The sequence below is a fragment of the Hyalella azteca genome, unplaced genomic scaffold (assembly GCF_000764305.2).
Source record: "Hyalella azteca isolate HAZT.00-mixed unplaced genomic scaffold, Hazt_2.0.2 contig14244, whole genome shotgun sequence".
Taxonomy (NCBI): domain Eukaryota; kingdom Metazoa; phylum Arthropoda; class Malacostraca; order Amphipoda; family Hyalellidae; genus Hyalella; species Hyalella azteca.
This window is the reverse complement of record NW_025944135.1, coordinates 12556-30406: the sequence shown is the minus strand read 5'-3', so window position 1 is coordinate 30406 and position 17851 is coordinate 12556. Positions and strand designations below refer to the sequence as shown.

At 40.7% G+C, this 17851-nt stretch overlaps 2 protein-coding genes across 3 annotated transcripts in view; both read right to left on the bottom strand.

The window, feature by feature from the left end:
• On the bottom strand, positions 1-7959 carry LOC108679984 (ovalbumin-related protein X-like). 2 transcript variants are annotated; one of them, XM_018168734.2, is made up of 10 exons: positions 7709-7957; positions 6709-6937; positions 6247-6392; positions 5295-5464; positions 3318-3390; positions 2691-2779; positions 2041-2181; positions 1231-1335; positions 193-327; positions 1-123 (listed from the first exon to the last, which is right to left on the bottom strand). In XM_018168734.2, the coding sequence occupies exons 1-10, from the start codon at positions 7830-7832 to the stop codon at positions 76-78; spliced, it is 1260 nt and encodes a 419-aa protein (XP_018024223.1). In that variant the 5' UTR covers positions 7833-7957; the 3' UTR covers positions 1-75. The 2 variants fall into 2 exon arrangements, with proteins under 2 accessions (XP_018024223.1, XP_018024224.1); XM_018168735.2 differs by having other exon boundaries at positions 1-327; positions 2041-2178; positions 7709-7959.
• The window catches only part of LOC108679986 (serine protease inhibitor 88Ea-like), a 26050-nt gene continuing 8342 nt past the window's right edge, over positions 144-17851 (bottom strand). The window contains exons 7-10 of the mRNA XM_018168736.2: positions 13182-13322; positions 12372-12476; positions 11660-11863; positions 144-192 (exon numbers count right to left, since the gene is read on the bottom strand). Coding sequence (XP_018024225.1) covers positions 11681-11863; positions 12372-12476; positions 13182-13322 — 429 coding nt within the window. The 3' untranslated portion in view covers positions 144-192; positions 11660-11680. The remainder of the gene's footprint in view (positions 193-11659; positions 11864-12371; positions 12477-13181; positions 13323-17851) is intronic.

The window sequence follows — 17851 nt, the reverse complement described above, 5'->3', positions numbered from 1 at the left end:
ATGTGATTATTTGGACGGGTTCCTGATGATGCCGGCAAAGAGGGTCAGCTTGACCCGGCTGTCGTAATGATGTGTTTATTTGGACGGGTTCCTGATGATGCCGGCAAAGAGGGTCACTCTGACCCGGCTGTCGTAATGATGTGTTTATTTGGACGGGTTCCTGATGATGCCGGCAAAGAGGGTCACTCTGACCCGGCTGTCGTAGATGAGGAACAAGAAGGGTCGGTTGGCCGAGAACTGGACGGGGTTGCTGGAGCCGCTCCTGGTGGCCGTGAGCGCCGTTGCGGCAGCAGCCACCGTGCCCTCTTCATTCACCATCACCTTGGCCTGCGATGGGAATTGAAGTAGTTATACTGAAAATTGCAGGCGAAATGCAACTTGAAGCATATCAAGTAATATCACTTGATCTGCACCAATTTCGAACTACGTGGCACATTCTGAGTTAATATCATTCATATTGCTTGATAACTGCGCAGCATAACCGCCAGCAATTATTAGTATGTAGTGAATCGAATTTATAGCTCGCACTGTCTTTTATTGTGAATGTCGTACTTAATTTTATTAAACCTTTAACCTTGTTGATCATCAATATCTAATTCAGATAATCGTGATTTAATATTGCCAACATAATAACTGAATTACCTTTTTTGTTCCTTTTCTATATTGTTGTTATTCCATTTTGCATATGTCGTGTTCGTATTCTGACGACCAACCCTGGTTAGATGTTGGTCGGCGCCATCATTTTTCGATCCATAAATAAATACATTTGAATATCATCTTCACTCCAACCTACGTAATACTTATTTACATCAACTAATTAGGGAAGTGGGACGGCCGTTTGTAACTTCTAAATCGAAATCCAATCTCAACCAGCATTAGAAATAGGAACCACTTCTTCAAGTAGCATTTCTTTACTCTCATCTAGTGAATGGCGGTACCAGTAACAAACGATTGAAGGCATCATCAGTAATACATATGATGGACGACAGTAATGGTAACACACCGTTTGGACGGTATTAGCACACACTCCTCGAGGACCGATTGTTAGTACTACTTAGTAACATAGTGGCTGGTAATATCGATAACACGCATGGTTAAAGGTAGTACTGGGAACACACATGATTGAAGGTAGTGCTAGTACCAGACTTGTTTGATGGCAGTACTAGTAACACATATGGTTAATAGTGGAACTGCTATCACTAAATGGTTGACAGTCTCGTCAAGATATACCTGGTGAATTGCAGTATCCACGTAGAGAGAACTGTCAGAGGTGAAGCTGGTGAAGTTTGCCACCGACGAATTGAAGATGTCCGTGATGCCCAAGCGGCCCAGTCCCTGAGCAGAAAAAGTTATAGGAGGTTAACATAGGCATTATTTTGGTCGCGTTGGCATAATTTCCTGTTTATTATGGAGTTGACTGTGGAACGATTTCAAAGACAAGCCTTTTATTCTAACACTTACATGAATTATTTCAATGGACTGCATCAAAGGGAAGAAAAATAGAATAAAAAAAGAGTATGATATGGATATATTAGAGCCGGTTAGTTCGACGCTATATTCGTCGATAAAAAACAAGTGAGCGAAGGATTGATAAAAAAATTACAAAATTGTTCAGAAAGAGAATACCAATAAAATTTTAATGTGATTTCTTTATTCACCCGTGAGTTAAATGCGATGAAAATCTTTGCCCTGCATTCAAGTTTGTTCAGAAAGATGAGGAATTTTCTATTCAGTTGATCTAAATAAATGAAGTCATTGGACACTCGATAGAAACTTTAGCAACTCACCATGTTTTCATGGTATTTAATGACGTTGCAAAAATGTAGTTATCATGTAAAAATAATTATATGCACCAAAATATCATGCACCTTCGTTTTCAGAACAGTATAGTGTCGTGTAATACCAACCTCCGCTACTTAGTCGTGTACTTCGGTCTCGAAATCAACCGCTGTAGCAAAAAAAAAAAAAAAAATACTGACAAACACTATTTGATCGTATACCTTGATCTTTAGATCATGGGCTATACATAAAAATACTGACCTGCACTAGTTCATCCTCCATCTTTTTAGCAAGATCAAACTTGGGTAGAGAGACCCTGACGATGGTTGGCTTCAAGGCGGCCAGAGACTGGGACAGCGTGGTGGGAGAGAGCTGCTTGAGCGTCTCGTCGACCGTTGACTGCTGAAAACGGAATAATAATAGTGGTTTAAGCGTCGTGAATTCTTAACATCACAGAAAATTCACAACTTGTTGCGGGTTTTGAAAGCGCAACTCGCTGTTCAAATTTTGCTGAGCTTAACCGACCCGGCCTCCTCGCTTCTATCTACCATAAACTGTCGCACAGAGCTGGGATCAAACTTGCACCTCTCTGCTCCAATCTTGGTACTCTGAATCGTAACCACTGGGCCCCCCTGCCCTGAAATTCAGTTACATCGGCGCGCATACAAGGATATTAACGAGCATTATTGAGGCGTGGCGCACATAAGGATGATATTTAAGTACGCAAGTTAGGCGGTACACATACAAGGAGGATGAACATGTTGCAGCGGTTGTAGAACAGCAGCAACATTTTACTGAATGTGAAGAACAAGGCAGCACTTATCAAATGATCCGGCAACATGATCAGCATAGATATGTTGCAGTAGTAGTAGGGCAGTAGCAGCAGCATTAAACAACATGGCAGCACCCACCGAAGGATCCGGCAACATGACCAGCATAGACATGTTGCTGTTGTAGTAGGGGAGCTGTAGCATGGCGGCGCCTAAGGATGTTGATGCCGCTGCACAGAGAATAGACATCAATCACGAATGATTAGTAATAATTTCGTCATAATATTCATTTTTTTGTTAGGATAATTTTGTCACAATACTCACTAGTAGACAACTTGCGCTGTCATGGTGCTCGATGGCTAGACTGCTTAGCACATCCGAATATTGAAAAATAATTTTAAGTATTATAATATTCGTTAAATGAACAAATTTTCCGAAAGGTATCAGCCTGGTGATAAACGAGAATCAACTAAGGCAACTAGAGAAATAATTCTCGATTTGACGACAAATCAACTCGTTTAAAAACATTCAGCATGCAAGAACTCAGTTCGTGAAAATCGCTCAATCGTAACACATTAGCCGAAAACGAGCACTACATTTTCTTGGGTTACGTTCCTTGACTCATCCACTTGAGCACTATATACCGTGCCCTCTGTTCCGTGCACGAGTGTTACAGCACGTGGTGCAGGTGGTAATAGGAACATGTACTCTACTAACCTGCTCTCTGTCACGTACACGAGTACTACAACGCTTAGTACAACCACCAACCTAGATTGAAGGTACTTTCCACGGTCATCATGTCGGCCATGGCTACCATCTCGCCCGATTGCCGGTTAAATTTCTGCAAGTATTTCATGTAACATTGAGATCGCATAAACTTAAAATAAAACGCACAAAATAACAAATATCGAGCTAGAAATACCAGAACTTATGATATCTGAATAGCCATGAAACGTTATTGAGTGATAGTAAAATTGCAAGTCAATACAAAACCAACTCTGAAAATACATGTCAACTCCGAAAAATTAATTTTCGGGCCAATAACAACTTGGTAGCGTGGAATTAAAACAGTTAAGTGAGATGAATTAAAAAAGATTCATCTCATCGGTGAAAAATTAACAGAATGCCACATCCAATACAGAAGAAAATACAGACAAATAAGACTGCATACAACCGTACTATTGGTTGGGTTATCCTTCATACTCAAAAATATAGTTTCGCTGAATGTTTAAGCATCGATATTCGACTTGTGGTCAACTATATTGATTTTTTTTCTACATATCTACTTTTCTAATGTTCATGTTGATTTCAATATTAGTCTGGCATCGACTTTACACTCTCCACCCTAAAGAGTCAAACCACTAATAAAATTCTAATTAAACAATTTTCATATGCGTCAAGAAGTCTCGCTTTAATTTGTAGCTGATTTTATGTAAATAACCAGACGGATACTTCCCTTTCGAAACATGAAAGATATAGGAAAAACTAAACGAAATCGAGTTTAGGATGTATTGATTCCATTAGTATTATTAGGACAAAACGGTATTTTTATACATCTTAACGTCGTAATTACGTACAATTAACCTGTAAACCTCGTCTGATTGTCAACGACAAATACAGTAATAATAATATACGTTTAAAAATTACTTTTTGAAGACAACACTTCCAAAGAATCCAGTGTGTCCAATCTTATAGATGTACAATGAATTTCTCATTTTATTGTAGAATATTAAAAAAAATTAATTTTTCAATTTTTTCATATATAATTTTTTTATTATATATTTTCTTTACAAAATTATTTATTCTATTGATTCATGCATTGCCTCTGACTTCACACAAGTGTGCAAAATTTCAGATCAATTAGACAGGTAAAAGTGTGTCAAATATCAGTTATAAGATATGTAGCTAACAAAATTATTTTTTCAATTTTTTTACTACTGAATTTTTTTTTTTAATTTTTAAAATCATTTATTTTGACATTTGATTCATGCATTGTCTTCAACTTTACACAAGTGTGCAAAATTTCAGATCTATAGGATAAGTAGAAGTGTATTAAATTTCGATTAGAAGATTTGTAGCAGACAGACAGACAAACAAACAGACAAGAAGTGAAGCTAAAGAGAAGTGTTGTAAAAAGTAAACATAATCGACGTCGTAAGCCGGTTAACCATTGCCAGTTTTAATAAATATAACATCCAATAGTTTTGATAATAATTTTAATTTCTGATATTAACAATTAAGAATGAATAAATCACGATTATTCAACACATAATCTCACACACAATCACACATAATCTCATAATCACACATGATCTCTACAAATAATCTCGCCAGTACATTATGTCATTATCTAACTAGTACCTACGCATTTCTTCACATTGTTTCCTTGCCCGACTACCAGAATAACCCAAAGAATTAAGATTCCCTTTTTGTTTTCCTGCATCTCAGTAGGTGGTCATACAACCCTTAACTTCCAAAAGGATCACAAGAAACTGCGCTAAAGGACAGCAACTAAAGAACAAGAACCTATGGTGACAGTTCGACAAATTTGGGGTATGAACAAAACTTAATTAAGGGGGAGAACACAAGAAGCCTGATTTGACTTCAAGGAAGCGATATTTAGAAAAGCAACCAAAACCTAAGGTAAAGACCAAGTACGAGTAGAACAGTAGCTGAAGAACGAATATAACACGCGTTGCATAACAAAAAGAAACGCAAAAGATCAATAAAAAAACAAAATTTTACCTGCTTGCTGGTGTTTTTTGGATCAAACTTTGTCTGCCAGGAGCCCTTGAAGTATATGGCATTCAGAAGCACAAACAAAGAGTTCACGAGCGCGTCGGAGGACAGAAGGTCTTTGATTTGACCGCCAGTCACCATACTGACGTCGTTGTTGATTTTGTTTGCAGAGCCAACTGCAATGAAGGTTCAGGCTTCATTAACTCTGTAGGGCCATTGCAATAAAGGTTCAGGTTTCATAAACTATTTAAGACCTGCAGTTTGCACCTGCATGTCTTTCAGTTTTAACACCTGCAGCCCGAAGTGAATGTTCAGACTCCGATATCTCCCCAAAGCTCGTTGCAAAACTAGCTCAAGCTTCGTTTTCTGCGTACGACGACCTACTACAAAGGCTCAAGCTTAATTATCTATGCAGAGTCGATGCAGAATTTATGTTTCGTAACCTCTGCAGAACAACCGGCACTTCTCAGGCTTCATTAACTCTGCAGAAACCACAGTAATAACGGTTATCTTATGACCCTAGCTTCATTATCTCTGCCTAACCACCTTCATTGCTGCTTCAGGGTCCATTATCTCCGCAATCTTCTGAGTGACCTTACAATATTTTCACATATAAATTATCTTTACCGCATGATATGTTAGATTGACAAATAGCCGATATTTCACGCGCTTTCGAGCAGAAAGACGTTAAATAATTTGGATTAAAATGTGTCTGAGCTGAAGCAAGAAGTGAAATAGTCAATCCGCATTCGCCTTCAATAATTTGCAGCTACACGATGGTCAAAACATGTCGGCAAAGACCAGCTCCTTTGCCGGGCCTAACTGGCTCAAGATCTTCCATTCAAGAGCAAAAAGCGCATCAATATTTGGACAAGATCTCATTCATTTCTCTGAGTGCAGGTTCTGACACCGTGACATGATAATTTAATATTACCTTTTTACTGAAAAGCATTCTTACTTGAATCGAAAATCATGTCGAGGATTTGTACGTCGTTGAGTAGGTTAGTGACGCACGGGTGCAGCTGGACTGTGGGGTCGAAGTAGGCGCGGTCGACACGGCGCAGCTCGGGTCCCCCGTTGGTCCCCGACCCCAGCGCGCGCATCCTGCGATGCCGTGATAAATTTCAGGAATTTATCAGCCACTTATGCAGTGATTTCAAAATGGACGCAAATTACCCCCTGAGGGCAAATAATTTCTACTGTAATTTCAAACAATTTTTTGGAGGAATGGAGAGTCCCCTGGTTAATTTATACATTGCATGTATGGGGCTGGAAAATAAATCTTCGTCAATTACGGTTGTTGAAACGGATAAAAATGTAGCAAAGTTTAAGAACCACTAACGCATCAACACAGCATCGAACGGTTTTTGATTTGTATTTACGCCAGTATCCATTTCAAAATAAAAAAATTCAGACTTACACAAAGTCAAGAGCGTATTTGGTCCTGTAGGCACCACGCCTTGTGGTGGGCAGCCCGAGCGCGTCTTCGAGCTGACGACGAGATCTACCCTCTGCGCCCATCAGGGCGAGACTGAGGGCACTCCACACGCTGTAGGGCGACACCAGCAGGTTAGCATCACCGGCGCTTTGTGATGACGTCATCAGCGAGTTTAGTTCTCTGAACAAGCCCAGTCCAAAGATGTCCACTCCTGCGTCGTAACATGCAACACTTTACATTTAGGATTTAAACATTTTGCCATATAAATTTATAGCTAAATTAACTCCCCATGTATAAAAGGTTCACAGCAGGCATATTCTTCAGCGCCGACATCACTATGATAATATGATAAGTAACCTAGAATGCAGATAGAATACGTAAATTTAAACCTCGCTGTTTAGTAAAAAACCTTGTCATATCAAAACTCTACAGCCATACTAATAGAGATTATCAAAACATAGTTACCATATTACCTAACATCTGAACTTAATTTCAATATTTCCCCTCTGTAATACCAGTCAATACTTAGGAATACAAATCGGCAATATTAATGTAAGATGAAAAACTCTACTCAATTCAGGAATGTGCCAGTTTGAGTTATACAGTCTCTTACATTTGACACAAATGTATTGCAAATGAATTCGTCCATTAAAAGCATATCGAATTTTAGATTCATAATTAATACGAGTAATTGATGACATGAAGCATGCTATTTACCGGGCGGGGAATAAATGCCTGTTGTGTGATATGAAAATTTCTTGAAATTTCAATCACCAATTTAATAACATTATATAATGTTCAAATGTTCAGCTTGTACATTGACTACCAGTACTGCTCCCTTTAGTAGTAATGCTCACCAGCAAGTTCTCGCTGTTATTTGCACATTCACGCCCTAACTTCCAACACACGACTTCCTATCGTTTGCAAAAGCAGGCGCCAACATCAAACTCTCAAGTACGTCCCACCATTTACCCCGACTCACCGGAGAAGTTGAAGTTGCTGCTGGTCGTGTCGGACGAGCCTGAGTCCGGGAAGCACGAGTCTAGAGTGCATGTCGCTGAGCTCATCAATGTCGCCACGACCAACACTACACGCCAAGCCACCATGATTATTGGTTAATATTTCTAGTTTATATAGTTCTGGAAAAGGACAGAAACTATTGCTTGAATGTGTTGAAAAGTTAATTAAGAAATCCATGATGTTACCTATTGTAAATATTGCTATTCATGTTAATTTAGTCAGCATTTCGTTTAGACCATCATTTAGACCCTCACGGCACGAACTTGTTTCCAATCGTAAGTGCGACGGAGAATATTTTTTAATCACCTGAGTAATCAAGTATCACATCATATCAGACTAAGTAAAATTCATCACGAATCCAGATGTTCAAATTTTCAATAAATAAGAGAGAATGAAGCTAGTGTGGTTGTTTGCACATAAATCACCTGGCCTTACTCAGTTCAATAATGTACGGCCAAATGGAGGCCACATTTCTTGCAGACAAAGCCACCTAATATTCACAAAGATAGAGGACCAGAGTCACCAGACCGTGCGTGCGGGTTGGCTTCGTTATTTTGCCTGCTGTTAGCCAACGCTTCCATTATTGTTACGCACGACGGACTCGTCATGATGGCGATAGAAGGAAGTAAGAAATTACCGTGTGTGCGGGGCGTACATCCGTTCTTTCAGTAGATTGTCCTTGACAGTCCAGACGAAACACAATGTTTGAAATCGCTTGAGCAATGCTATTGAAACATTATTTTTCTTTGCGGTTAATTGGACGCCTGACAGTACTTTTCACTAGCGTCTACATATCGAAACTGTCATTTTTACGTGCCAAAATGTGGTTGGAGGCTTGGAATTAATGGATGCTCGCTGGATGAGGCTTCGTTCAGATTAGCGTCTGCGAACCCAAGGCCAGTAAGCCCGGCTTCAGTCCTGCGTTTCGCGCAAAGAGATCGTGACTAAACATGAATTACCACCACTATTTCTGATTCGTTATTTAACACGTTGAGTGTGGCTCGTACCACCAGTATGAAATACGCCCTGAATACGACATAGTCGCACTTAACGTGCTAAACTTCGTTTAAAAATGTTAGAAGCCTCCAAAAATAACGCGAAGTCCAGAAGTAGAATACGATTGACGAAACAAACATGATATGATTCAATTCGATACCTAAGGCTAATCGTTACGATAGCGAGATTTAAATCGAGCTTAGTTTAACATGATAATTTTTGTTTCCATTACACTGGATATCGCTTTTCCGATGGGTGAAAGAACCGTACAATACTTCCCGGTTAGATAGAGAGTTTCTGTTACTTTTAATGAAAATCTATAATGAATGAATCATTCAATAACACTTGGTAGCTATATAGGCCTAGTATACATGTATGTATTTAGTGCAAATTCGTGCACCAGGCCACCAGCTGAGCTGGATTGCATATTCGTGAAATTTATCGTTTGACATTATTCAGTACAGTTCTAATATTCGACGAAAACATACGTGTAAACTGGTTAATATGAAATCCTTACTCAACCTAACCTCCCACCCTCGGCTGCAGTTTTTAAATCCATCACTTAACTTTCTAGAACAGGTAGATCACTGTCTCAATCGGCTGGTAATTAAAAAAATGTGAGTCTAATAGCAAAGTACCCATTCAAGTACTTCAAACTCTCAGTGAATAATAACAAAACAAGAGGCTCACATAGCAATTTCCTTCTTTCTAGGAATCGCGCACACTAAACCTCTCAGTCGACCGCTTCAGAGGCTAACTGAACCTCAACTGAACTCCGCACTCCGCATCACCGCAGACGCAAAGAGCATCCTGCATGGGCCACAGTGCAAACGCTCGTACGATTCTGACAAAACAGACGGACAATGCAAGGTCTGGATGTTGGCAGGTAAAACCATAAGCTCACACTGTAGAAGAGCTGCAACAAATTGAAAAAAGTGTGAAAACACCGCGCATTTTATTGTAAAATCTGTAGCGGTTAACATTGTTTTTGGACTCAAAACTGTTTCGTTCTAAAGTTAGCCTACATTGAGCATTTTTTCTATCGTGTTGTTATTACACACAAATTTATTACGCTGGGTAAGTATTTGGAACAATCACAAATTTTTCAAATAATTATCTGTGCTATCACGAGTGAAGTGTTAGAGTATTACCAGCTATGTCAAAGCTTCGCATAACAATATAGTTCGCATACTGGGTTGATCTGATAATAGGTAGCACAACCTTATTAAAAGTATCGCCCTTCCACTTAGCATCGCTTCATAGCTTAAGGTGCTTATACACGAGGCGAAAATTTGTGATGATTGACGTGTTCAGAAGCAACTAGCTGGTGCATTGCACGCAGAGCAACTAGAGTTGTTTTGAAGCAGTCGAGTCACTCGAGTGTGCTCAGTAGTCAGTAGCATCTCGGCCGTCTTAAGGCCCGTTTACGCTAGGGGCAACGACATGGGCGGTGAGGCGCTTGCTAGACCGTCTCACCGCCCACAACCGGTCACACTTATTTTTGTACGCGGTGGCTCGAGACCGCGCGCTTTGAAGATTAGTTTGGACGTCAGTGAGGATATGGATATATCCGAATTTGAGATCTGGGCCATTGTTCTCGGGTGTACTGCTATTAAGAAAATATGTAGGCGTCGACGTATTTGGGTGAAAAAATGCTTGCAAAGAAATGCTCACACAATTACATTTTCAAAGAATCCTCAATTGCGAATGCATCAGACTTTCAAAATTATACTACTGTAGACTGCCAGTGGACTTGTTGTTGTTTGACAGTCTGCTAAAGAAAATAATGCCACTCACCCCAAAGCAGGATGATGAAATTGAGATGGAATTCATATGCAATGGAATTCATTTTGTATGAAATTCATTTCACGGTGGAATTTCAAAGGCAACGTATGAATTTTCTTGCGAACCTTGTCAATGGTGACTTGTACACGAAAGTTTCTTAAAAGTCAACTATTTTCACCAGAGCATGTTCTTTTGCATTTCGACTTCTATACTCCTTTGACTGAACTCTACAGGCATTCATGGTCCCTACAAAGATCAATTATCCTCTCTACTAGAGAGGAAAAATTTCCTAATCGCTTGGAAAAACCAAAGAGAAAGTTTGTTGTGAGGACCAAGAAAACTGTCAAGCCTAGAAAAAAAATAAAAGCTTGCGCAGTAATGCTATAATTTTTATTATTCCACTGATTCGAAGGGAGGATTTGGTAATTTGAAAGTTGGAAAATTTAAACTATACTTCTCCGGCCTGTACACGGTTGACGGTCTACAAACCTTCTTACTGGATGTCTTTTGGCTCTTTGAAAGCTCATTTTTATAGACTTTGAAATCAGTATTGATGGGATTGACATTCTACTTCTCAAATTGTCATTTGTACCACTTTGCCAAACCTGCCTACAGCAGCAGCCTTACAGCAGTGCACTGGTTATTTGCTTTCTTTGTGGTTCCACGTAGAGATTTATCGTAAAATAGATTTGTCGTTAAGCTAGTGAGTCTGGCGAAACAGTCGAAGTCCTTAATTCTGCATTTGAAGACAGATACTAAACAACCAATTTTTATCATTTAATAAAGTATCACGTGTTTCAGATCTTTAATACATGGGAGAAGACATTCACAAAATCTTTCGTAGCATCGCACCCCGAGGCTGCAGCGTGTTGCGTGCGCCTGATGTGATTAAGGTTAACTTATGAAATGAAATAATGAAAAATAGCTCATGTTTATTGCAGTGCAATAGCGAATTTTATTTGAAAAAGAATAATGTATAGAAATAGAACACAGAATAAAACAGAACAAAAGTGAGTGATATGCTTGCTGCGCAAAAAAAGAGCAACAGGAGCATATATGGGACACAGCTGTCGTATTGATGTGTTTACTAGGAGGGGTTCCTGATGATGCTGGCAAAGAGAGTCACCTTGACCCGGCTGTCGTAATGATGTGTTTATTTGGACGGGTTCCTGATGATGCCGGCAAAGAGGGTCACATTGACTCGGCTGTCGTAGATGAGGAACAAGAAGGGTCGGTTGGCCACGAACTGGACGGGGTCGCTTGAGAAGCTATAAGCGAAGGTGAGCGCCGTTGCGGCAGCGGCCACCGTGCCCTCTTCATCCACCTTCACCTTGGCCTGCGATGGAAATTGAAGTAGTAATACTGAAATCGCAGGTGAAATGCAATTCGAAGCAAATAAAGTAATATCACTCGATCTACACTTAGATCGACCTACGTGACACATTCTGAGTTAATATCACTTATATTGCTTGATAAACACCAGCTTGATAACGCGCAGCATAACCGCCAACAATATTTTGATGCATTTCTTCACTCATATCCAGTGGCTGTAACACAAATGATTGAAGGTATCATCAGTAACACATATGTTGGACGACAGTAATGGTAACACACCGTTTGGACGGTGGTAGCACACAGTACTGGAGTACTGCTTAATTGTTAGAACTACTAGAAACACAGTGGCTGGCAATATCGACAACACGCCTGGTTGATAGTAGTACTGGGAACACACTTGATTGAGGGTAGTGCTTGCAGCACACTTGGTTGATGGCAGTACTAGTAACTCACCTGGCCAATAGTAGTACTGCTAAAACTAAATGGTTGACAGTGTCATCAAGATATACCTGGTGTATTGCAGTATCCACGTAGAGAGAACTGTCTGAGGTGAAGCTGGTGAAGTTCGCCACCGACGAATTGAAGATGTCCGTGATGCCCAAGCGGCCCAGTCCCTGAGTAGAAAAAGTTAATGAAGGTTAACATAGGTATTTCTGTGATCGCATTGAAATAATTTCCTGTTTATTATGGAGTTGACTGTGGAACGAATTCATAGACAAGCCTTTTATTCTAACACTCACATGAATTATTTTAATGGGTTGCATCACAAGGAACAAAAATTGAGTACAAAAAGAGTATGATATGAAAATATTAGAGCCGTATAGTTAGACTCTATATTCATCGATAAGTGAGCAAAGGATTAATGAAAAAAGTTTAAAATTGTTCACGAAGAGAATCGGGAACAAGATTTTCATAAGATTTCTTTATTCACCTGAGAGTTGAATACAACGGAAATCTTTGCCTTGCATTCAAGTAGGTTCAGACAGGTGATAATTTTTCTATTCAGCTGATCTATATAAATGAAGTCATTTGGACACTCAATAACAACTTCAGCAATTCACCAGGCTTTCATAGTGTTTTTTAATACGCGTTTGTGACTGATGGTGTTAGAAAATTGCAGTTATCTTGTTAAAGTAGTGACATGTATGAACATGTACTTTCGTTTTCAGAACAGTGTAGGGTCGTGTAATTCTGACCTGCACTACTCTATCGTGTACTTCGGTCTCGAGATCAACCGCTGTAGCAAAAAAATACTGACCAACATTATTTGATCGTATAATTTGATCTTTAGATCATGCGCTATACATAAAAATACTGACTTGCACTAGTTCATCCTCCATCTTTTTAGCAAGATCAAACTTGGGTAGAGAAACCCTGACGATGGTTGGCTTCAAGGCAGCCAGAGACTGGGACAGCGTGGTGGGAGAGAGCTGCTTGAGCGTCTCGTCGACCGTTGACTGCTGAAAACGGAAAAATAATCGTGGTTTCAGAGTCGTTGGTTGGGCCGTAGACCTGTCGCCGATTCTTAACATGACAAAACATTCACGGCTTGTTGTGGGTCTCGAACACACTGCGCAAATTTTGCCGAGCTTGACCGACCGGCCACCTCGCTGAATTTAACCAGAAAAAATCCAATCCTGGTACTCTGAACAGTAACCACTGGGCCACGCTACTCTAAAATTCAGTTGTACCGGTGCGCATACAAGGATATTAACGAGCATAAGTGAGGCGGTGCGCCAAGGCCCCTCGTGGCAACATGAGTGGTTTGTTTCACTGGTGCTCTCCCAAAAAATTTTGGACTAGCAGCTTCCCACCCAATCGGATTAGCAGCCTTTCATCATTGAGTGTCATTAGGAAGGGAGACATCTTTCATATCTCTGTCTCTACTATCTTTTGTACATATGACTGTAGCACACCATATACTTGTGTTTTCGCTCCCTCCCCTTCTTCCGCCTCGAACCCGACGGGCTTGTTCCAGAGGGTGAGAGGCAGTGCCCCCCCACCGTCATCACGACCAAGACTCCCATCTCACTCATCACGTCACCTGCTCCCATCTTCACCCTCGCATAAAACCAACCAACAAACTTGTACGAACGCTCGAGACCCCGGACATACCGCATCCAACTGCAAAAATTGACCCAAGGATATCGACGGACCGACCCAAGATATTCGAGATTACCTTTAAAGAACTCGACGCTCCGCTCATCCGACTGACCGACACTGCTACCAGCTTTTACTCTGTCACTGATTACGCCACTGCGATTGACACACGGCAAACTGACATTCAAAAAAGCGACAGAGGCCTTTAGAAAATCAACTTGACCCAATTATACTCGGGCCCCTGACCTAAGAGCAAAACGGACCATTTTCGTACGACAGCTCGACCAAGACGCAGGAAGCCCCACCCCCGACGAAATTAAACATGAAATTACGACTCAACAGACTTGGTTGCACATACAGGGCGTCATTAAAATTAAACATTAAACCCACGTCATTAAAATAATTACCACAGATACAAAAATAGCCCAACGCATACTCACAAATACAAATGGATTCTATACATGTACAACACCAAAATTACCCCGTCACATTGCGAACAAGAAGAATACACTCACCTACTCATATGCTACAAATGTTACCAAATAGAAAACCACCCCACACACCAATGCATATCTACCACTTCCTTTTGTTCTGAATGCGCCGAAAAAGAAAACACATATACACCCACTGCACTAACACCTACAAGAAATGTCTTAACTGACTCAATGACCACCGCACACTAGCCACCTAATGTCCACACAGCAAACAAGAAATTCAAAACAAACAACAAGCACAACAAGAGACTATCAAACACAAAAACAACCAAACGAACCTCGACATAGCCAAACAAGCAATTAAACAAACATACATCCCACAACACAGCCTGACACTGACAAACAAGACGCAACTTAAACTGAATGCAATTATTCTAGAAGCCCATATAGCCAGCCTCTCCAGACAGGAGGGGTTCGGCAGCATACTATCTAAATCATTGAAGACGAACTACGACATTGACTTCAACCTACGACCGACTTCGACCTCCAAACGGAATTTATTGATTACGACGACATGAGACGGTCCTCACTCAACCTTTCTTAACAATCAAAAGACGACAACCGAAGAAATTACCTCCACCCCTAAAATCCATAACCCATAACGAAGACTGCGACCCTAGGAAAAGGAAAAACACCGACGAACAATACAAAGAATCATACATCACAGGACCCGGACTCAACGAACCGATCCCCGTGAAACTATTTAGGAGCTCGAAAGATAGAGTAGAAATTCCCAGGGACACACCTAACCTTTGATTTGCTGACGAACTACGGAAGACTACGGACTGAAGCTCTCGGTAAAGGACGATGACTCATTGAAAATACTTGAATACCTGAAACGTGAAAGGCTGAAGATACATCAACCATTAATAAATATCATTCCCCACGACACCTTCGCCAACATGGAAGAACACTCGACAACAACCATCAAAAAGACGAAACACTTCACAGTCAAACCCCGTCACAATGACCCCGGGGGGCCTTCTTTCTTAACACAGGACATTACCCACACAACGCAGCAATACAATGAAGGCGGGGGGCTTTCTCTAAAGGTAATACAACACAAAGTGCGTCAATGGCACAACAGATTCATTATTGCAAACATCTAAAACCATATAGACCCAGACATAATACTAATCTATGATCACTCCATTACAGACAACAACACTGCACTCAAAATATTCAATTACAACGTCCATAGCTGCAACAAAGATTACATAATTCACTCCGGTGCTGCAGTAAAATGTAAAAGTGCCCATAGCAGTAAAATGCCATATCCCATATCAAACTACACGACAACTTCCATACAGACATGCTCGCAATCACGATAGATACACAAAAAGGATCCATCACAATAGCAACCACATATATATAGCCCACCCTGCATAGACCACATCAACTACATTGATTTCCACACACTCTTGAATAGGCCCAATCCCGCATACCTCCTAGCAGACATAAACGCGAGACACACAACATTAGGAAACAGTTCCTCCAGCCACATAGGAAGACAATTACACTCACTATAATATCCAAACGCAAATAAACCCACATATGACCCTACTTTCCAACCCTCATCACCCACAACAGCACATCACCTGACAGAGTCCTACACAACAGTAAAGCATTCCTCAACATACACCTACAGCCCCGATCCCTTATATACCCCGTCAAACCAAATTTCCATAATAGCCACCATATCTGCAAATCCCATACTAATACCCATCCGTCCATAGAGCAAACTGGACACTATACAAACAAACATTATTACAGCACACAGTACCCACACAACCAAATCCTACACTAGAAGACATAGACACGCACTTAAAGAATGAGACAAAACACATACAGAACGCCACCGATACCTCAATCCCCACCATAACACACCGCATCATTCCCAGCATTAAACCCACCCACGAAACATTGCTCATTCAAACACAATACCAAGCCATGCACCCTCCAATACATTCATATCCACGATCCATCGCTAGCGCTCAACAGACAACTCAACACAGCACGTCAACAACTCCCCACAGCATATACAGACACCTCCAAACACACACATGGCAGGACCTCAATAGCACATTAGAAACACAAACAGATCCCAAAAAATTCGGGTCATTCCTAAAACGCTAGATAGGCTCCAACACCAAACAAGCTGTCCCATTTCTCAAATACAACATGACACACCCGAACATAAATAACCCATTTTCCGCAAACACTAGCAGGGCATATTCACTCAGAATGACACAGACAATGAAGACTTTAGACCACGTCAACAACAACATACACCTAATTCACCCATATAATCATGGCGACCTCTCTCGACTCCACCCTGAAGACTTCCCACCTATTGCCATAACAGAAGTACAACGTACACTAAAAACATTCAAACAGAAAGCACCAGGCCCCAGAGGCATCACAACCCTCCAACTGAAACAATTGCCTAAAAAAATGATCCACTATCTACTATACATATTCAATCATGCCATTTCCGCCGGTTATATCCCGGATACACTAAAATACGCAATCATGATCTTCCTTCCCAAACCAACCCAATACTTCACAACACCAATTCCAAAATTACAGACCCATTTCACTACTAGACAGAGCTGGGTAGCGCTACTTTGAAATGTAGCGGCCGGTACCGCTACATGCTTTAAATGTAGCGGGCGCTACCGCTGCAATTGCTTAAATGTAGAGGCCGCTGCATGTAGCGCGCTACTGCCCACCTCTGGACTAACAACTAACATGTTGACACTAGTAACATGCTGAGGTTGACAGCATTACACCGAAATCTTTCGTACAGTTTTATTCTGCAATTTATATCATGTATGTAATCATGCTGGTTTTTAAATAATATTTAATACTATTAGGTAAAATCTAGAGGCTTTATCCATAAATGTAGCGGTAGCGCTGTGGCGGCAAAACCTCGTATCGCTACTTAAATATGTAGCGGGCGCTACCGCTACCGCTACAATTGCTTAAATGTAGCGCCGCTACCGCTACATGTAGCGCGCTACTACCCACCTCTGCTACTAGACATTCACGGGAAGATTTTATACAAAATACTCAACAATAGAATATACGAACACCTTTCCATTCACAACAGACATAACACAAGACAACGCGGTTTTAGGAAACACAGAGGTACACACACAACACTAGCCATATTCCACGAAACACTAGCCATACATTTAGCCCAAAGACACACCACTGACATATATATATATCCCAGCAGGCATTCGGTGGTTGAATCAACGTTGAATCAACTACGCATTACGATATTGAGATCGGGGTGAAAGGAGGTTTAGAATGAAAATTGAAGCAACATCTTTCATGCAACGTCGTACTGACGTTACAATGCAACGTTGAATCGATGTTGCTACTACGAC